Here is a 15,600-nt window from a genome sequence, read left to right on the forward strand (position 1 = left end):
TATGGGTTGCGATAATTGCCAATTTCCATCGGGTGTTCTTCTAGCTTCTATTAGCACTCGCGCGTGTGCTGTTCGCATCTAGTTCTCGTAACCTGTGCTCACAAAGCCATGGATGCAGCGTCGAATTTTTATGGTTCTACCGGAAAGATGTTTCAGTGTGGTTACCCGGGTCTAATCGATTACACGTGCTTTCATTTCGCTGCTACGAATGGAGGAATGTCAGTTTTATCGGCTCGAATGGGCATTCGCGTTGCTTGAAACAAATGTAGATGTAGCTTCATTCAGTCGTAGCGAGGCTGCGATCTTTTTCTGGCATTTTTGAATTATGTATAGAGAACACGGAGTGTTTCGATGTTATAATGTTTAATGTTAGACGATAAAACTTGATTGCCGGCTAGTAAAAATGGAAGGGGAAAAGAATTGTAAATTTATAGACGGAGGAAAGAAGAGAGATGAGCGTGGCGCCTTCAGAAATCACGTAGCCCCAAGAGTAATTAGAGATTCAGCACGGCGGCAATCGAATGATAAAATCTGCATATCTTAGTCACGACCGTAGATACACGTTTATCATAGACAACTTTTATTTGTGCGTCATTAAACTGGTAGCTCCTACTGTACGTAACTAATTGCGTATACCATATCCGAGAGACGAAATTAACCGCGGACGGTTAAAGACCGAATAATAAATCAAGTTGGCCAATTATTAAGCCGAACATTTTCAGAGCGTGGAAAGTAAGCTTCAAGTATATTCCTGCAAGTTTAATTAAATAATTTATCATAGTCGCGCAACGCTATAGAAATTAAAAAGTCACGGGCTATAGAGAGCAAAAGTTACAATTTCTTATTTTCATTCTTGTATACTCTTGTGATGTGTTTAAACTAAGTCGTGGAATACCAATTGTTTTTATCGAGTTCTACCATTAGCAATTTTGTTAAATTTTACTTTACAATGATTACAGTTTAGTTTGTGAAATTAATGCGTAAATATTTTAAATTAGTATAGCAAAAATTATATAATAAGTTCCAATCCTTTTTTAAGGCTTTAATCTTATATCATAAATCATTCTTTAAGAAAATATATCAGATTTCGAACCTTAATATTTCTATCGAGCACAATATTTTATATAAGAAATCTTCAAAAATCTTTCATTTCATAAATTCCTGTTCTAATTTCTAATAATTTTTCAATTATGTCACATCGAACATTGATACAATCATTGAATATTATTTACAATAAATAATCTCTATGCCAACACATAATCATCAATGAAAGATCCTGATTTAACATTTCGTTAACATTAATATTTCAAGGAACAATACACGTCGTCGTCATTCAATGAATCGAATTCTTCTTAATTTCTCAGAAGAAAAGGATTAGTTTTATTCTCATTAATATAACGAAGAAAATATTTAACAATGTTTGGTGCGAAGTAATTCTCAGCATATTTTTATTTACATGACTTTATTGAAACGATTACAGATCACTTAGATCACGATTAGAGAGACTTCCAAGATCAGTTAGTTTATAGTGTCTGAAATGTATTAAAGCCTTAGTCTCTTATCTAGGAAGTTTGATTTAACTCTTCGTTAACTATTTTTGCGGAATGTACACTTACACTAAATATCTCATAGCTCCAACATACATAGATATCATCAATCATGATAATCGAATCTCATAACACTGCTAATGAAACTTCAAAATATTCTATATAATACACATAATACACCGCTGGCCATAAGTATTATGAGACTTACTCGCTATATCCATTGGAGAACCGAAATAAAATTTATTTTTTATTTAGTACTTGATGCTATAAGGCACACATAATGTAAATAAAATAGCTAGGAATTCATGTACATTTATAACGAGATATCTAGAAATTTATAGTAATAAGGTACTTAGCTTTATAACAAGATATCTGGGAAATAAAAGCGAGAAAAAGTATTCAATTTGTATTAAATATCAGTAGGTGTTCTAATATGTACTTATAGCCAGTAGTGTAATATTCATAAAAGGTTTTTACACTACGTTCGAATATATTCGTGATCTACCTGAATTGCTATATAAATATATCCCTACACCGTGCCACAACATCCTCAATAATTTCTTCCAACTATTAACCAACCTCCTCTCCATTTACCCCCACATCGAACCCAATTAAACCAAGCTGAACCTCGATGTGAGCGTCGCTTAATCCGAGACGGGCGCAAATCATCGGGATCGCAGTCGGTGCAGGCAATATCCACTTTGTAATCCGTGCACAGGCCGGCCGTACTGTGCACGGATGCACGAGGAATCGCAGGTAGATGCACACCGGCAGCCCGGATTCCTAGGTGTGCGCATCTCCACGGTGCGCTCATGCTGCACATGCAACACGAGACTATCTGATTCCACGGCGGAAGTCCTGTTCTTGCTCAATAACCTAGGCGATCCGCGGAGAATAATAATTGTTCCAGAGGGGTCCTGGTCTCTCTCTCTCTCTCTCTCTCTTTCTCTATCTCTATCTCTATCTATCTAGCTATTTATCTTTCTCTCTGTGTGTAGAAATACAGCAGGTGGAAAATGCTGGTTGCGGCAACTCGTCTCTGGATTTGTGGCCATCGTCGTCGTCGCTCTTGTTGTTTGCCGGATACGAAATGAAATTTCTTGATATTTGCGCGCGATGGGGTTGCTGGCGATTTACCCGGGGAAAATTCAAATCGGTTTTGTTACGATGAACGCGAAATACGTGAAACGAATCCGACGATCCTTATCACGGACGCGGGAATTATCATAATTGTAATTGACGTCGAGTCGGTGAACGGCATTCGATTCTTTGTAGTTTAATCAGAGACTGAGGGGAACCACGCCAGGTCTTTTAATAATTTTGCTTTATTGACCAGAAACGGAGGAGGTTTAATGAATTGCTTGAGATGCTCGTGTACAGTGGTATGTAGCAGTGCATTCCCCTAATATAAAATAAACTATATCGTATTTTAATTTCATTAAAATCCTTGTCACCGATCGTCGAAACTGATAAACTTAATATGAAACGATCTAGTAATTAATATACAAAATAACATGTATAGGCTGCAGACGAAGAAGTTGTTGATCAATTTTATGTTACAAAGTTGTCTGTAGATTTTGCAAATAAACCTGTGTTTTTTTTATCTTCTCGAAAATTTTCAAAATATGACTCGTAATACTAATTGCAACGTTATAAATAGTAAAATATTACATGTTTTAGTAACTGTACCTTTGGCTTTGTCAATTTATCAGGTAGTTTTAAGGGATTTACACCCTTGGACAGATAATCTTCGTTCCGATTATGTCATATTAAAATTCACCTGTTTAATCGGAATGTGACATTAATATCAGAAACTCAACAAAGATCAACTTGTCATGTCTTCCTTCTGTAATCTTCGTATGCAAAGCATCTTATAATCCATTACAAGATCTGTAATTAAGCTTCCAAAGAAAAAAGTCAAAGGCAATTCGATTTTATCTTCGATAGCACATCTCTTTCGTGGAATTTGAACTAAAAGTAGATTCTCATGTTCGATGTAATGATTCTCGTGATTTATTTAATCGGAAAAATGACAGATAGTCATAACGCCTTCGGACGGCTCATAATTTTTGGAAACCGATTCGTAACAGCTCCAGATGGATGGCCGATAATCGAAATGGGATAATAAATATCTTTCAAATTAGCCGATCGGTCGCAGGTGTATTACAGGTGCAATACCTGTCGCCAGGAATGACCGTGCATATGGGGCAGGTGATCTTCTCGAAGAAAAGTTCCCTCAGTGATCTAGAATCGATCTTGATGAGTTCTTCACGGGCTAATGCATCGATAACGAGCACCGACGCCTTAAATTTCGTTGTAGTCGTCGTTTCGACTTCGATTATCCAATCGTCATCTCCCTCTTCCTCTTTAACACCCTTTGAATCCGTAAGGATTCTCACGATTAGCTACGCACGAGTTGTCATATTTTACTAAAGTATTATGTTATGTTGTTCCAAAAAAATTTAGATAAAAATATAGGGGAGGATTCACCCTTTTTGGTAATTGGAATTTCAAATTCAAAATTTCTGTTACGTGCGTGATGGGTCACCTGCTGTTGTGAAATACGATTGTTATAATTGTCTGGGTTGTGTTGGCGGAATGTGTTCTGTATATTTAACTTGAAGAATATGAAAGAAGAATACGATAAGTAATATCTCTTATTTTTGGTAGGAAAGCAATTTTAAAATTTAATATGTAGTTGTACGCATTACCAAAATTTTCTTTTTATTTGTTTTTGAAGGGGAAAAGGTGTTGCTCCACCCTTTTGTAATTTTAGAAATATTACTTGGCATAGTATTAAAATATTGAAGCCAGTTGCAACTTTGCTTTTTGCAAAACTTCATCAACTTAAAAGCTATTTTTCGCTTCATCTTTCTAGAAAGAATTTCTATAAAATACTTCCATTTCTACTTGTATTATTAGAAACACATATACTACTAGCAGTCTGCGTATCTTCATACGTTTGCGAGAAATTTAAAAATGCAAAATTGCACATAATACACGGAATAAAACATTCCATACACGTAAACAATTCAAAATACAGTATTCGTCACAATCTTCAGTGAGTGAAACAAATCTCTGCCTAGATTCTATTGCTTTAACTATGTTCACAAAAACGTGAATCGCCATAAGCACAACCATACTGAAATACTCTGCACTTTTCGATGACTCTTATTCTCGATTGTTCGGGTTTCAACCGCGTTATTAGTATGTTGCACTTTGTGAAGTGAAGTGGAATTCACAAAACGTTGAAACAAAGAATCAGGAATATGTCATCTAATCATCGTGAAAGTATAAAATCTAAAATTCTTCCAATTCGTAACGATCTTTCCTCCAAACACCCTTCCTAGTTTCACACACGACTTTCACTCTCGTTTTAAAGTTCCACCGTTGAATACTCGAAATTCTGCAACTTTCTCCAGCGCGCATTTAAAACCTGTCTCTAATCGCAATAAGGTAGAGATTTCGAGAAAAAGTTCGTAATGGAAGACGGAAGTGAAACGGGACGAAACAGAGGCGGCGACGGACGGCGCTAATTATCGATCATTATGCGCGCTGTGGGCGGGTAATTGGGATTTATGTTCTCCACGATAATCCACGAGTAATATGGAAGAGAGGGTGAAGGAGTAAAGGCGAACGAGGGCGGCGAAAGTCCGACTTAATGTACCACAGGTTTCGTTTAATTGTTATTTACGTGAAACGATCACGCTATTCTCGGGATCGAAAGGTGGCAGGAGTGCAGAACAAGTGGAACAGATAGAGATAGGCAGGTAGGCACATTGTTGAGAGAAAAGGAGAAAGAGAGAGAAAGGGAAACTGGCTGATTTACTGAACTAATTCGCGACAATTATCAGGTGGAAGAAATAGTAGCCCGAATCACGCGGATCTGTAAATCTTTCGAATGCCTCTCGCGACTCGTGTAATTCGACTGTGTGTACACGCACACAAAGAAGATTTCGTTGATATCGTAGAAAATAACGAACGAGGATTTTTATTTTTTATGACAGGATTACTTACGAGAAGAAATTATTTTGATGCGTGTGGTAGATAGTGAGTTGGATATTTCTACATTTACTTTAGCCTTTTAACTATTTCCGCGTTTCTTAGGTCTTGCGCGCGGCAATGGTTGCAATTTATTATAATAAGAGGAGAGGATGTAGCTGTTGTGTTGTTGGTGCGAGGCAAGATGATAGATGGAGAAATGGAAAGACGTGATTTTGACGATTTTTTAGGTTATGAATGTGTTTAACGATATTTAAAGATTGTTACGTGAGCGTGGAAGATCACGTACAGAAGAATATAAATGGAAAGAGACTCTTAAGTATTTATTACTCGACATACTGCAATCTAAGCACAATGCAATATGTCAGCAGGAGATCTTTAAATAATTTTTCATTAGAAATTTACGTACAAGTCAGGATACTATCGAATACATAATAAGTTATTCAATATTTCTGATATTTTTGAGATGCACTTTGATAAAAAAGAAAAAGTACATTAAGGATTGATTTCAAATTGATATTTAAGAATACATATATGTAGATTTGTTATAAATATTTATCAAGCCTAGTGTGAAGTTTTTCTTCCTAACATATTTACAAAACAAAATTTACGATATTTACAATAAAAAATTATCAATTTACATTATCAACACAAGATTTAGAATCAATACAGATCATAAGAAATAAGCTATGGAAAATCCTGCAAAAATATCAATTTATCATACATATATGTATTGTCGATTAATAATGCTGATAATGTCAATAAACATCGAACAGCATCAAATTTCAATATTTTTCCGATATCAAAGTTAATATATAATATTTCCAAAATAAATTAAAATCAAAGGAGAGGTCACAGTCATCGATTCCGATAGAATTTTTTCTGTCGAATCTAGAGCAAAAAATAAGCCATGTTCTCTTTTTTAAAAACCATTTACCTGTAAAAACCTCTTAGCATAAAGAATTTTTAGACGTGTTTAGTAACAATTTTCAGTGTGTAAAACATATCGTGGAAAACAAACCTAACTTTTACATAATTATCTTTATTACTTCTTAAATTATTACATGTTTGTAGAAATGGAAAGACAGCCACCTCATTATCTGTATTCTGAAGAAAATTCAAGGGTACAGCACGAGTTGGCCCACCGTATCAGAAAGTATTTTATAACAATCCTCGTCTCATCAAATTACAAAACAGCAAACAGATAAAAGAACGAACGTCTGATACAATGATTTCGCATCGTTTATACGGAGCGTCTGTACCTTACGCTTTTTTCCGGTTACCGTGTCGCCGTCAGACGAAATGCCGGAAGTTTCGATACCGGCTATTCGCCGGTGTAAAAGCCACGACAACACCGAGCAATCTACCGGGCAATAAAATCGGCGACAAGCAGTGAATTCGTGACACGACGACCATAAAGGGATTTATGCGCACGTTCGAAAAGTACGGGCGACGAGGTCGTCGACTACACGGCCACGACCACGGACAAGAAGACGATACGATAGCAAACGATAATGATAGCTAGTCTCCTGTTACTCTTGCCCTCGAGTTTCATCATAGAATCTTGCAAAAGTCTCGACAAGCATAAATTTTGTCATAAATAAGCATTGCACTTTGCGAATGTGTCCCGTTTATAATCTGGAAAAATCCTCAAAACCACGTCTTTTCATTACTCCAGTCGTTACGCAAGTAGATACAGACGATAATTACGAACCTGATAATGGTTGAGCCAACTAAGCCAACCGATCACGATATTTGCGATGTAGAAGGAATATTAAACGTTTCTCGAGAATATTTATGAATTGAAATTATCTCGACTAGAAGTTGCTTGTTCCGTTTAAACGATTAACAGGAGTACAAGTCGAGTGTGGCTACATGGCGAAATACGGTATGACGTTTTATGGCTTCTAGGAGCCTGACTGAGGAATATTGTTCCCGGGAAGTGGACCTGGATGTGGTTCGTGGTTGGGAGAATGTAGAGAGAGTTGGAGATTTTTGTGTTAGAGTGTGGAAGGAATTATGATGCAGGTTATGACGAAGTTGGTGTGCCTTTGGTATATTTCGATGTTTCGAGTATAGAACGATCGATGGAAAATGTAGTTACGTGCGATTGAATTTTTATCGTTCGAAGAATGAAAGGAAAATTTAGTTGATCTTTTGGAGACATCGATAAGCTCGAATTCTTACGAGATACTTTATTTAAGGCACTATTCGTAAAACCAAACATATTTCTCTCCTTCTTTATCATCAGTATCAAAATTCTAAGAAGCTTTTAACACAGATTATATAGAAAAAAAATCAATTCTAATTCTTCTTTATACGCAACAACAATAACAACAACGATCTTTATAATCTAAATCGAACATAAATCAAGAATTTACAAACTTACAGACTAACAATAAAAACAGACTAATAACACTTTGGCAATTCATTCAGTATCGTTATTACATTTGTAACGTGAAACGATCGATTATCAGATGTTTTCAAATGTTTCAAAGAAATTCGAATATTTGAAATAAAAAGATTGGATCAAATTCAACTGGAAACCTAACCAGCCCCTATATTTTTCATATTGGAAACACAAGCAACAGTAATAGAGGAAACAAACGCGAGAAGAACACTGACATATCGCGTGTTATCGAGAGACAGAGGAACGGCATCCTTTCGAAAATGAAAGAATCCTGATGGCTTTTTTCCTGCTTTTGTTCCGCGCATCGATTCCGTCCAGCATTCGTATCCCGACAACTATTTTACAAACCACCATTGAAACAGTACTGTGTGGATCTACGCTCTCTGTGTGGATGTGTACGTGTTTAAGATCCGGTATCGAGAGGGATGACGAGAGAGCGAAGAGAGAAAGGAAAAGGGACTGACGCAGTGCGCTGGAAGGATCAGAAAGCCAAAGATCCCGAAGACAGGCACAAAGGGCAGACACGGCAAAGAAATTGCATCGCACGCTAAATCTCGGACGTCAATGCAACCGCCTAATCAATCTTCAATCGACACGATTGATTCTCTCCCCTTTCAACCGGCGACTACTTGATCTCGACGCTTCTCTTCGTCGACGACCTCTACCATCTCGACGTCCCCCGGAAGCTGCACCTCTCTGCTCTTAATGCACGCTCGTGTAATGCTCGTCGATAATGACAGGAAGGAGCGTGAGTGGCAAAAAATATGCAGATAAAGTCTTTACAGTGAAGACTTGTTTGATAGATTTTTATAAACTTTTAAATTCTTCATAGAATTCTGGTTTGACATGCGGATAAATATAGAGCATTTCGCAGAACTGGTTTAGTGATATCTTTAGAAATGGTTACGCGTACAAAAGAATCTTATGGAACAATATATGGATAAAGAGTACTTTTAAATGTGAAGATGTGCCTGATAAATTTTGTTTGGCTTTCGAATAATGGATGTAATTTTAGTTTGACATACAGACAAGTACATAATGTATTTCGCAGTACTTGTCTAGCGATAATTAAATTTAAAATTGTTATACGTATAAAAGAATATTGCAAGGCGATGCCAAATATTGTTGAGAGGAATATACGCAGTGCAAGTGTTCCTCTAAACCTTCTGACTATTTTGGTTTAGATTTTTATCACAACTTTGCAACAACTACTTTCTTGTACGAGTATTATAGCGTGTAGTATAAATAAAATTTAATCACGATAAGATAAGGACTTTTAATAGGCAACAAATATTAAATGAATCTTTCAGCATATCATCGTAATGAATAGAAAGTTGAAATTCGAGAAAGGATTAGATAATAATTCATTGAAAAAGAATTTTTTGTCTAGCGGTATCGACTTCTAATGGCCTTTAAGAAACCTTATGCAGCTTTTTTTGTTACAAATTGAATTATGTTTTTAAAATTGTTTCATATCTATACGTATATTCTATATCGTTAGTTCTTCTCGTTTAAAATCCATCTTACATTTAATATAACAATGTGTAACTATATTCAAAATAGTTTCATTAATCTTTGATAACATCTTTTCGATCCATCCAGCAAAATACAAAATCTTTAACATTTAATTCTGCGTTGTCCAATAAAGTCGTTCGTGGTAGCAGATTGAAATTTCACGCGATTCAATCTCTCGAGCCTACCGATATATTCTACACATACGCAAATGCAAAAAAAAAAAAAAATCGAAGAAATTCTTTTCTCTTTTCAATAAGTCACAGGGCACGGTAGCAATTCCTGGGCGATTTGACGTGAAATGGTTCGCGCCTGTTCGTCGTCGATCAGCAATTGAGCAAACAGCGAGTGTTAATAAAACGCGTCGAACGCAGCCAATCCGATTACGGGCTTGAAATGTTCACGTATCGAGGCATTCGTCGCCCGGCTCGAAACTCATTTTAATCCCGTTACCGGCCGCGTGATTTACGAGCTCTCCATGTAAATTGCCTCATTCTCGAATGTCTAATAAAACGTAGAAAAATCGTGCAAACTCACCGCGCCGATTTCTCGCCCTCGTAACCCTGCAGGCTCCTGTGTTCATCCAAATAGTCGAAGAGGTTTTCCAACTCGGTGAGCTGTTCGTTCCTCGCAGCGGTCGTCTCCTTCAGGATCTGTAAGAGAAAGGGGGAACCGGTCGTCAGGACACGTGGTTACGATTCATGGTTAACCGGTTAATTCGATGTAAAAAGGATTGATAGGCGCCACGAGTTATTGTCTCGAACGGTGACTGGCTGAGTGTCTATTCGTGAAAATTTTTAAGAAATTGAATATCTTGTCCCGAATAGAGAGGCAAGAAGGCGTGGAAGCGAAAGGAATCGTTAAAAGAAAATATAAATATAGTATGGAATTGTACTGTTGGGATGTTTATTGTGACCTTTTACTATAACCTATCACCTTTATTTTCTTCGTGAATATCGTTATTTTGTAATAATTTCTTATAGTTTCGAGCTTTGGATATTGATATCGATTAATATTTTTCTATTGGAAGTATCAAGGAGATTATTTAAATTCTTCTTGACTTACAAAATTAAAACTATGAGATAAATATCTTTTAGTATCTCTTTCACGTGTCATAATAAAGGAAGATATCTCGATGAACTTTTACCGATTAATTTAATTGGTTAACTGATACAATACTTTCTTACCAGATACAATAATTTCTTTACTTATGGCTCTCCCAATTTTCAACCTACTCGTTCCATTTCTGTTACAATTAAACTATATAATACATGAATTTGGAAGAACCAACACTGATTTGATTTTATTAACATCTAATTCCATTTCTAGTTAAAAGATGATCCAGTTAATGGGCTGAAAACTTCTTGATGAAAATCAATCTCAGACAGCCAAGCTAGTTATTAGGACTATCGTCCTTGTTTAAACATACGGATATTCAAATTGCAGATTCATCTACATCTCGTTCTACCATTTCAAGTATCTTCACGTTTCATTTCCATCACTGTCTCCTCTCTTGCGATTTCTGCACAAATTGTACGTAAAACGCAGAAAGTAACGGATAGCTTCCTATAAGAGTTCGCGTAAAGACAGCATAAATTTGCAGCGCGTCGCGACGATGGCATACGTTATACACATATACCATGCATAAAAATGGTATCCATGATACGCCGACGTGATTTACATAAATATAGTACTCCTGCCTTCCATTACGTCACTACGACGACATAAGGAATCTCTCTTTTCCGACGAGTTCTCCGGAAGCCACAAGTGCGTGGAACGGAAAAAAATCGACGTCAGAACTGTATCGTCAACGATAGGAATAAATTCAAGGATTCACGCGTAACGCATCGATGAAGCGTGTCCTTCGATCTCCATCTTTTCTACATTTTTTCCATCGATCAATGTGATCTTTTTTTTCTTTTTTTGTCATCTCCAGTTCGATTTACCTCGCCGAGTAATTATACAATATATCGACGCCATTACGCGTTTGATAAGTTACGTGATATTTAATACTTGACTTTGATGAATTAGCGAATTTTATCTCCCTTTGATCGCGATGAATTATTAATATTGTTTTTCATTCTTATCTTTTCACAAAACGGTGTGTATGTGTAATAGGTATCATTCTGGAAAATCACACGGGAAATGACGAGGAGAATAAGAAATAAACGTCTTCTGCATTGGGGAGATCTTTTTAAATAGAACCTGTATTGTTGACGTCATCTTTTAAAATCGATGGATGAAAAGTTACCTCAGATGACAATATGTAATGAATTAGCCTGCGTGTTCTCTATCTTCCTTTCTATCTAATCTACATAAAATAGACGTTAGAATCCGACATGTGCTAATGCACACTTCGTCGATCGTGTGAAAGAGACCAATGCTATTTCCTTGACCCTTACATTCTAGAACATGAATTTCTTCTCTCTAATGGGAGGTGTATTGTAATATACTAAATCTGGCCTTAAATTCCAAACTAAATGAACTTCGGAAGAAAATCTTATTGAGAGCGGTTATAATCAAATATTACAAACATTTTCCTTCGTAAAGAATTCAACGAGCTATAACAAAATTTTCATAGTAAGCTCATCTGAAATCATAGTCAATGGTACCGACGTTTGTATAGTTGATACCAATGAGTTTAAAATTCGTTGAGAAAAAGAAAATATCTTATTACCTATTTTTCGTGAAAAGAAATATACAACATTGCTAATTGAGTTTAATGATACAACACGATAAATTAAGTACAGTTTTTCTGCTTTCTCAAATATTATCCAAACTTCAGAGAAATATTTCATTCGCACAGCAATAATTGAAACACAACATCATACGAGACTCTCACAAACCAAACTGACTAACTTTTTATTAATTTCTTAATTTCGTTACATACGTACACGATTAACATTCGATTCTCAAGAAACAGACGATATACTTCCGTAAGATGACATAAATAATGGTGAATTGCGAAGTGAATTTAACTAACGATCATCTTTTTCATACTTTTCAATTCGACAATTTATCCATTGAGAACGTGGCCTGCGAACGTGCGAACGCTACCTATGAACAACCTGACAACGTGCGAACGTTGTCTGCGAACGTGGCCAACGAATTTTGATTTTTGTCCCAAATCCTCAATGAAATGCCGCACTGTGGAACGCTTGGCAAAACGAAAGAAGCAGAGCAAAGAGAGATAGAAACGGTAGCGATGGTACGGGGTTCGCGACAAAGCGGGGCATGGGGTAGGAAAAAAATATCGAAGGTAGCGTCCCTCGAAAATAAAATCGGTTTTCCGATAACTGGTTATTTGCTCGCACAAGTGGCTCGCTGACTGGGCGAGCACATCGGAAGCGGTTTTCGCGTGTAATATTATCGAGTTATCGGCGGCAGAGGGGGGCATTGATCGGCTGCCGGAGGGACAGGGAGGAGAGGAAAGAGACGGGTGGAGGAGACAGCCAGAGAGGGTGGAGGAGGTGGAGTAGGTGGATGCGGAGGAATAGGGTGGGTGGAGAGGGCTAGGCGAGCGTGCACTGCACGAGCACAATATATCCGCGTGATTACAATATGTCGGGGCTCGAGAGACCAATATCAACCTGAAGTCGGCTCAGCCAATGCTAATAATCCCTATTGTTGGTGCCTCCACTCGACTGCCTCTCGCGATCGGATACATCTTGTTTCGAAATTTCGAATTGCCTCGTCGTTGCGTCCACCTACCGATCTTCTCTATCTTCCCGCGAGCGTCCTCCACTCAGTATCGTGGAATTTTTTTCCACGCAACGTTTTGCATCGAGGATCGTTGCTAAAATTGTTTGACGTGGGCTTGAGATAGTTGTTTTGTGGAGTATTAAATAGTTTCCTTTTGAAAAACGCGTGTCGTTGGAGGGAAGTTTGAAGGTATAAAGTTTCCAGGCTGGATTTTGTCAAGTCGATAGTCACATTGTGGATATTCTAAAGTATTAAAGTAGCATTCCCATTCGAAAGAGTTTAATAATTAAATACATATCAAGTATACCAGTCGAGTGTACATTAAATATAGCGACTTCTGATTTTAAATAAATGATGAAGGATAAAACATTTATGTATTTACGTATTAACGTACATCAATCTTTCTCGACTACTTTAAAATAGGACAATAGAACAAGCTTACAAATCTAAAAATTATTCCTTTCTACAGAACGATTTTATCAGAAAATTATGACAAAGTATTTCATAAGAAAGATGAAAATTAATTCTTCCCATAAATACATCGCACGTTTGATCTCAGGTGTCAAGTAACCACTTGAACTTTGATAAAATGTGTAATAATGTAACGGTTGGAATTAATATCAATAGTTAGCGTAACAATCGAGCAGCAAATTGCAACAATTTTCTTATAATCTGACCAGCGATCGTTGGACAGAGATTGCATTAATTGAGCAATCCGTTTGTTACATTGCAGTGCGTGCCGTTAAAAGACGGGCCATAATGGTCAGGTATAAACGACGAAAGAAACGAGACTTGTCCTCGACGTTTATCCCTGGCGTCGGCAAGCCAGGCCTCCTTTCACACGTCCCACACGAAAGACGACGAAGCTCGATCTCTTTCAAAACAATTACGCATTCTTCAACGCCAGTTCTCCCACGTCGACATTATCGTCTTGCTGCAATGTTCTCTCCAGGCTTGCCTACACTATTTTCAGAAAAGACCACGGAAGGCTCGACGTTTACTGCTCATCATTCTTACCGAATTGTTTGTTAAGAAACAGATCCCTTTGTTGTTAAATTACTTTAATTCGATGACCTTTTAGAATCTTTATTCGGAGTAATTTTATTGTTATGGGGTCTCCATAAATACACTTTCAGTACTTTTGTAGTAATAGTAATTGCTATTAATAACAAGTCTTTTGTCTGTTTCAGATTTTGAAAGGAAAATGTAGAACTCCTCGTGCAGATGTTACAGCAATGTAAGTATAAACAATGTGTAATATTATTATACAATTTTTATAAAAATATTAAAAACAAGTATTAAATATTAAAATATTGTTGTTATTAACATAATTGAATACTATTATACAATGTACAACAATAGTTGCATGAAAGGTATGAATACGAAGTTTTATGTTTAGATCACAAATTCTCATTTTTTAGTAAATAGAAAGACGTATATTGTTTTAACAAAATTTCCAACAGTACATCCTCAGTGTCCTCAATCTTAAGTAGTTTATTAACGAAAGAAGAATACGATTGAGTGGAAAATGATCGGAGGTTTAATTATTAATTGCATCATAAAAAGAATATAAAGAGAATTCTATTTTATACGAAGATTAATAATACTATTTTCCACATAGTCTATATCTTATCAAGAAGTGATAATTACAATACAATCAATTTCACCAACGCACTGGCACAAAACGCAAATATAATTCATACAAAATTCCACCCAAGTAGTCATCTACCGTCATATTTCACGTGATTTAATTACAATTTTAAGAACCGAACATTAATCTCCATAACAACTAGATAGAAATTTCGAAGATACCAACCTTCACCGGTCGAAATGATGGCAATCGAATATCTCTCGTTTAATTCACCCAGCTAACCATACCAAAGACGATACCTAACGCGTTCATCCACCGTGTGCATATATGTAACTACATCGTCCCATTTTCAGTCTACAAATTGAGCTCGTTAATCTCTTTCGAGAGTCGCGATGTGATTTTTTATGGTTGTTCTCCGGTTGTAATCGCGGGTTCATATTTAATTCCAGCTGCGTGAAGGCCAGTGTTTCGCGATACAAAGACCCACTATCGAGCAACGTTCGGTGATCAAATAAAAGGGGTGGCAATTTCCGTCGCGCGTAACGAGCAATTGAAAAGCTGCACTACGAGGGTTTAATTAATAACGATTAATTCGACCGATCGGGTTTCTCGAACGACTTTTAAAGGTACATAAGGATTTAATTGGACGTTTGTATCGTACTTTACAAAGACGCGCGTTCGATCAGGGACCAGTAATTTAAATTCAATCTATTCCGGATCGAGTGTCTTGGTCACGCTATATCCTCGATTACGAAAAGGTGACTTCGATGCTTATCGCGGTGAAACGTACAGTCTGATAAGAGCTGGTCATTGGCTCGTTAATCAGCACGCAAGCC

General features: G+C 36.8%; 1 protein-coding gene across 1 annotated transcript in view; it reads right to left on the bottom strand.

Annotated features, from left to right (window-relative positions):
- LOC100742801 (UPF0489 protein C5orf22 homolog) overlaps positions 1-15,600 on the bottom strand; it is a 432,798-nt gene that overhangs the window by 149,621 nt on the left and 267,577 nt on the right. The window contains exon 3 of the mRNA XM_033323305.1: positions 10,009-10,124. Coding sequence (XP_033179196.1) covers positions 10,009-10,124 — 116 coding nt within the window. The remainder of the gene's footprint in view (positions 1-10,008; positions 10,125-15,600) is intronic.

This window comes from Bombus impatiens, unplaced genomic scaffold (assembly GCF_000188095.3).
Source record: "Bombus impatiens unplaced genomic scaffold, BIMP_2.2 scf_0899, whole genome shotgun sequence".
In the NCBI taxonomy this organism is placed as follows: Eukaryota; Metazoa; Arthropoda; class Insecta; order Hymenoptera; family Apidae; genus Bombus; species Bombus impatiens.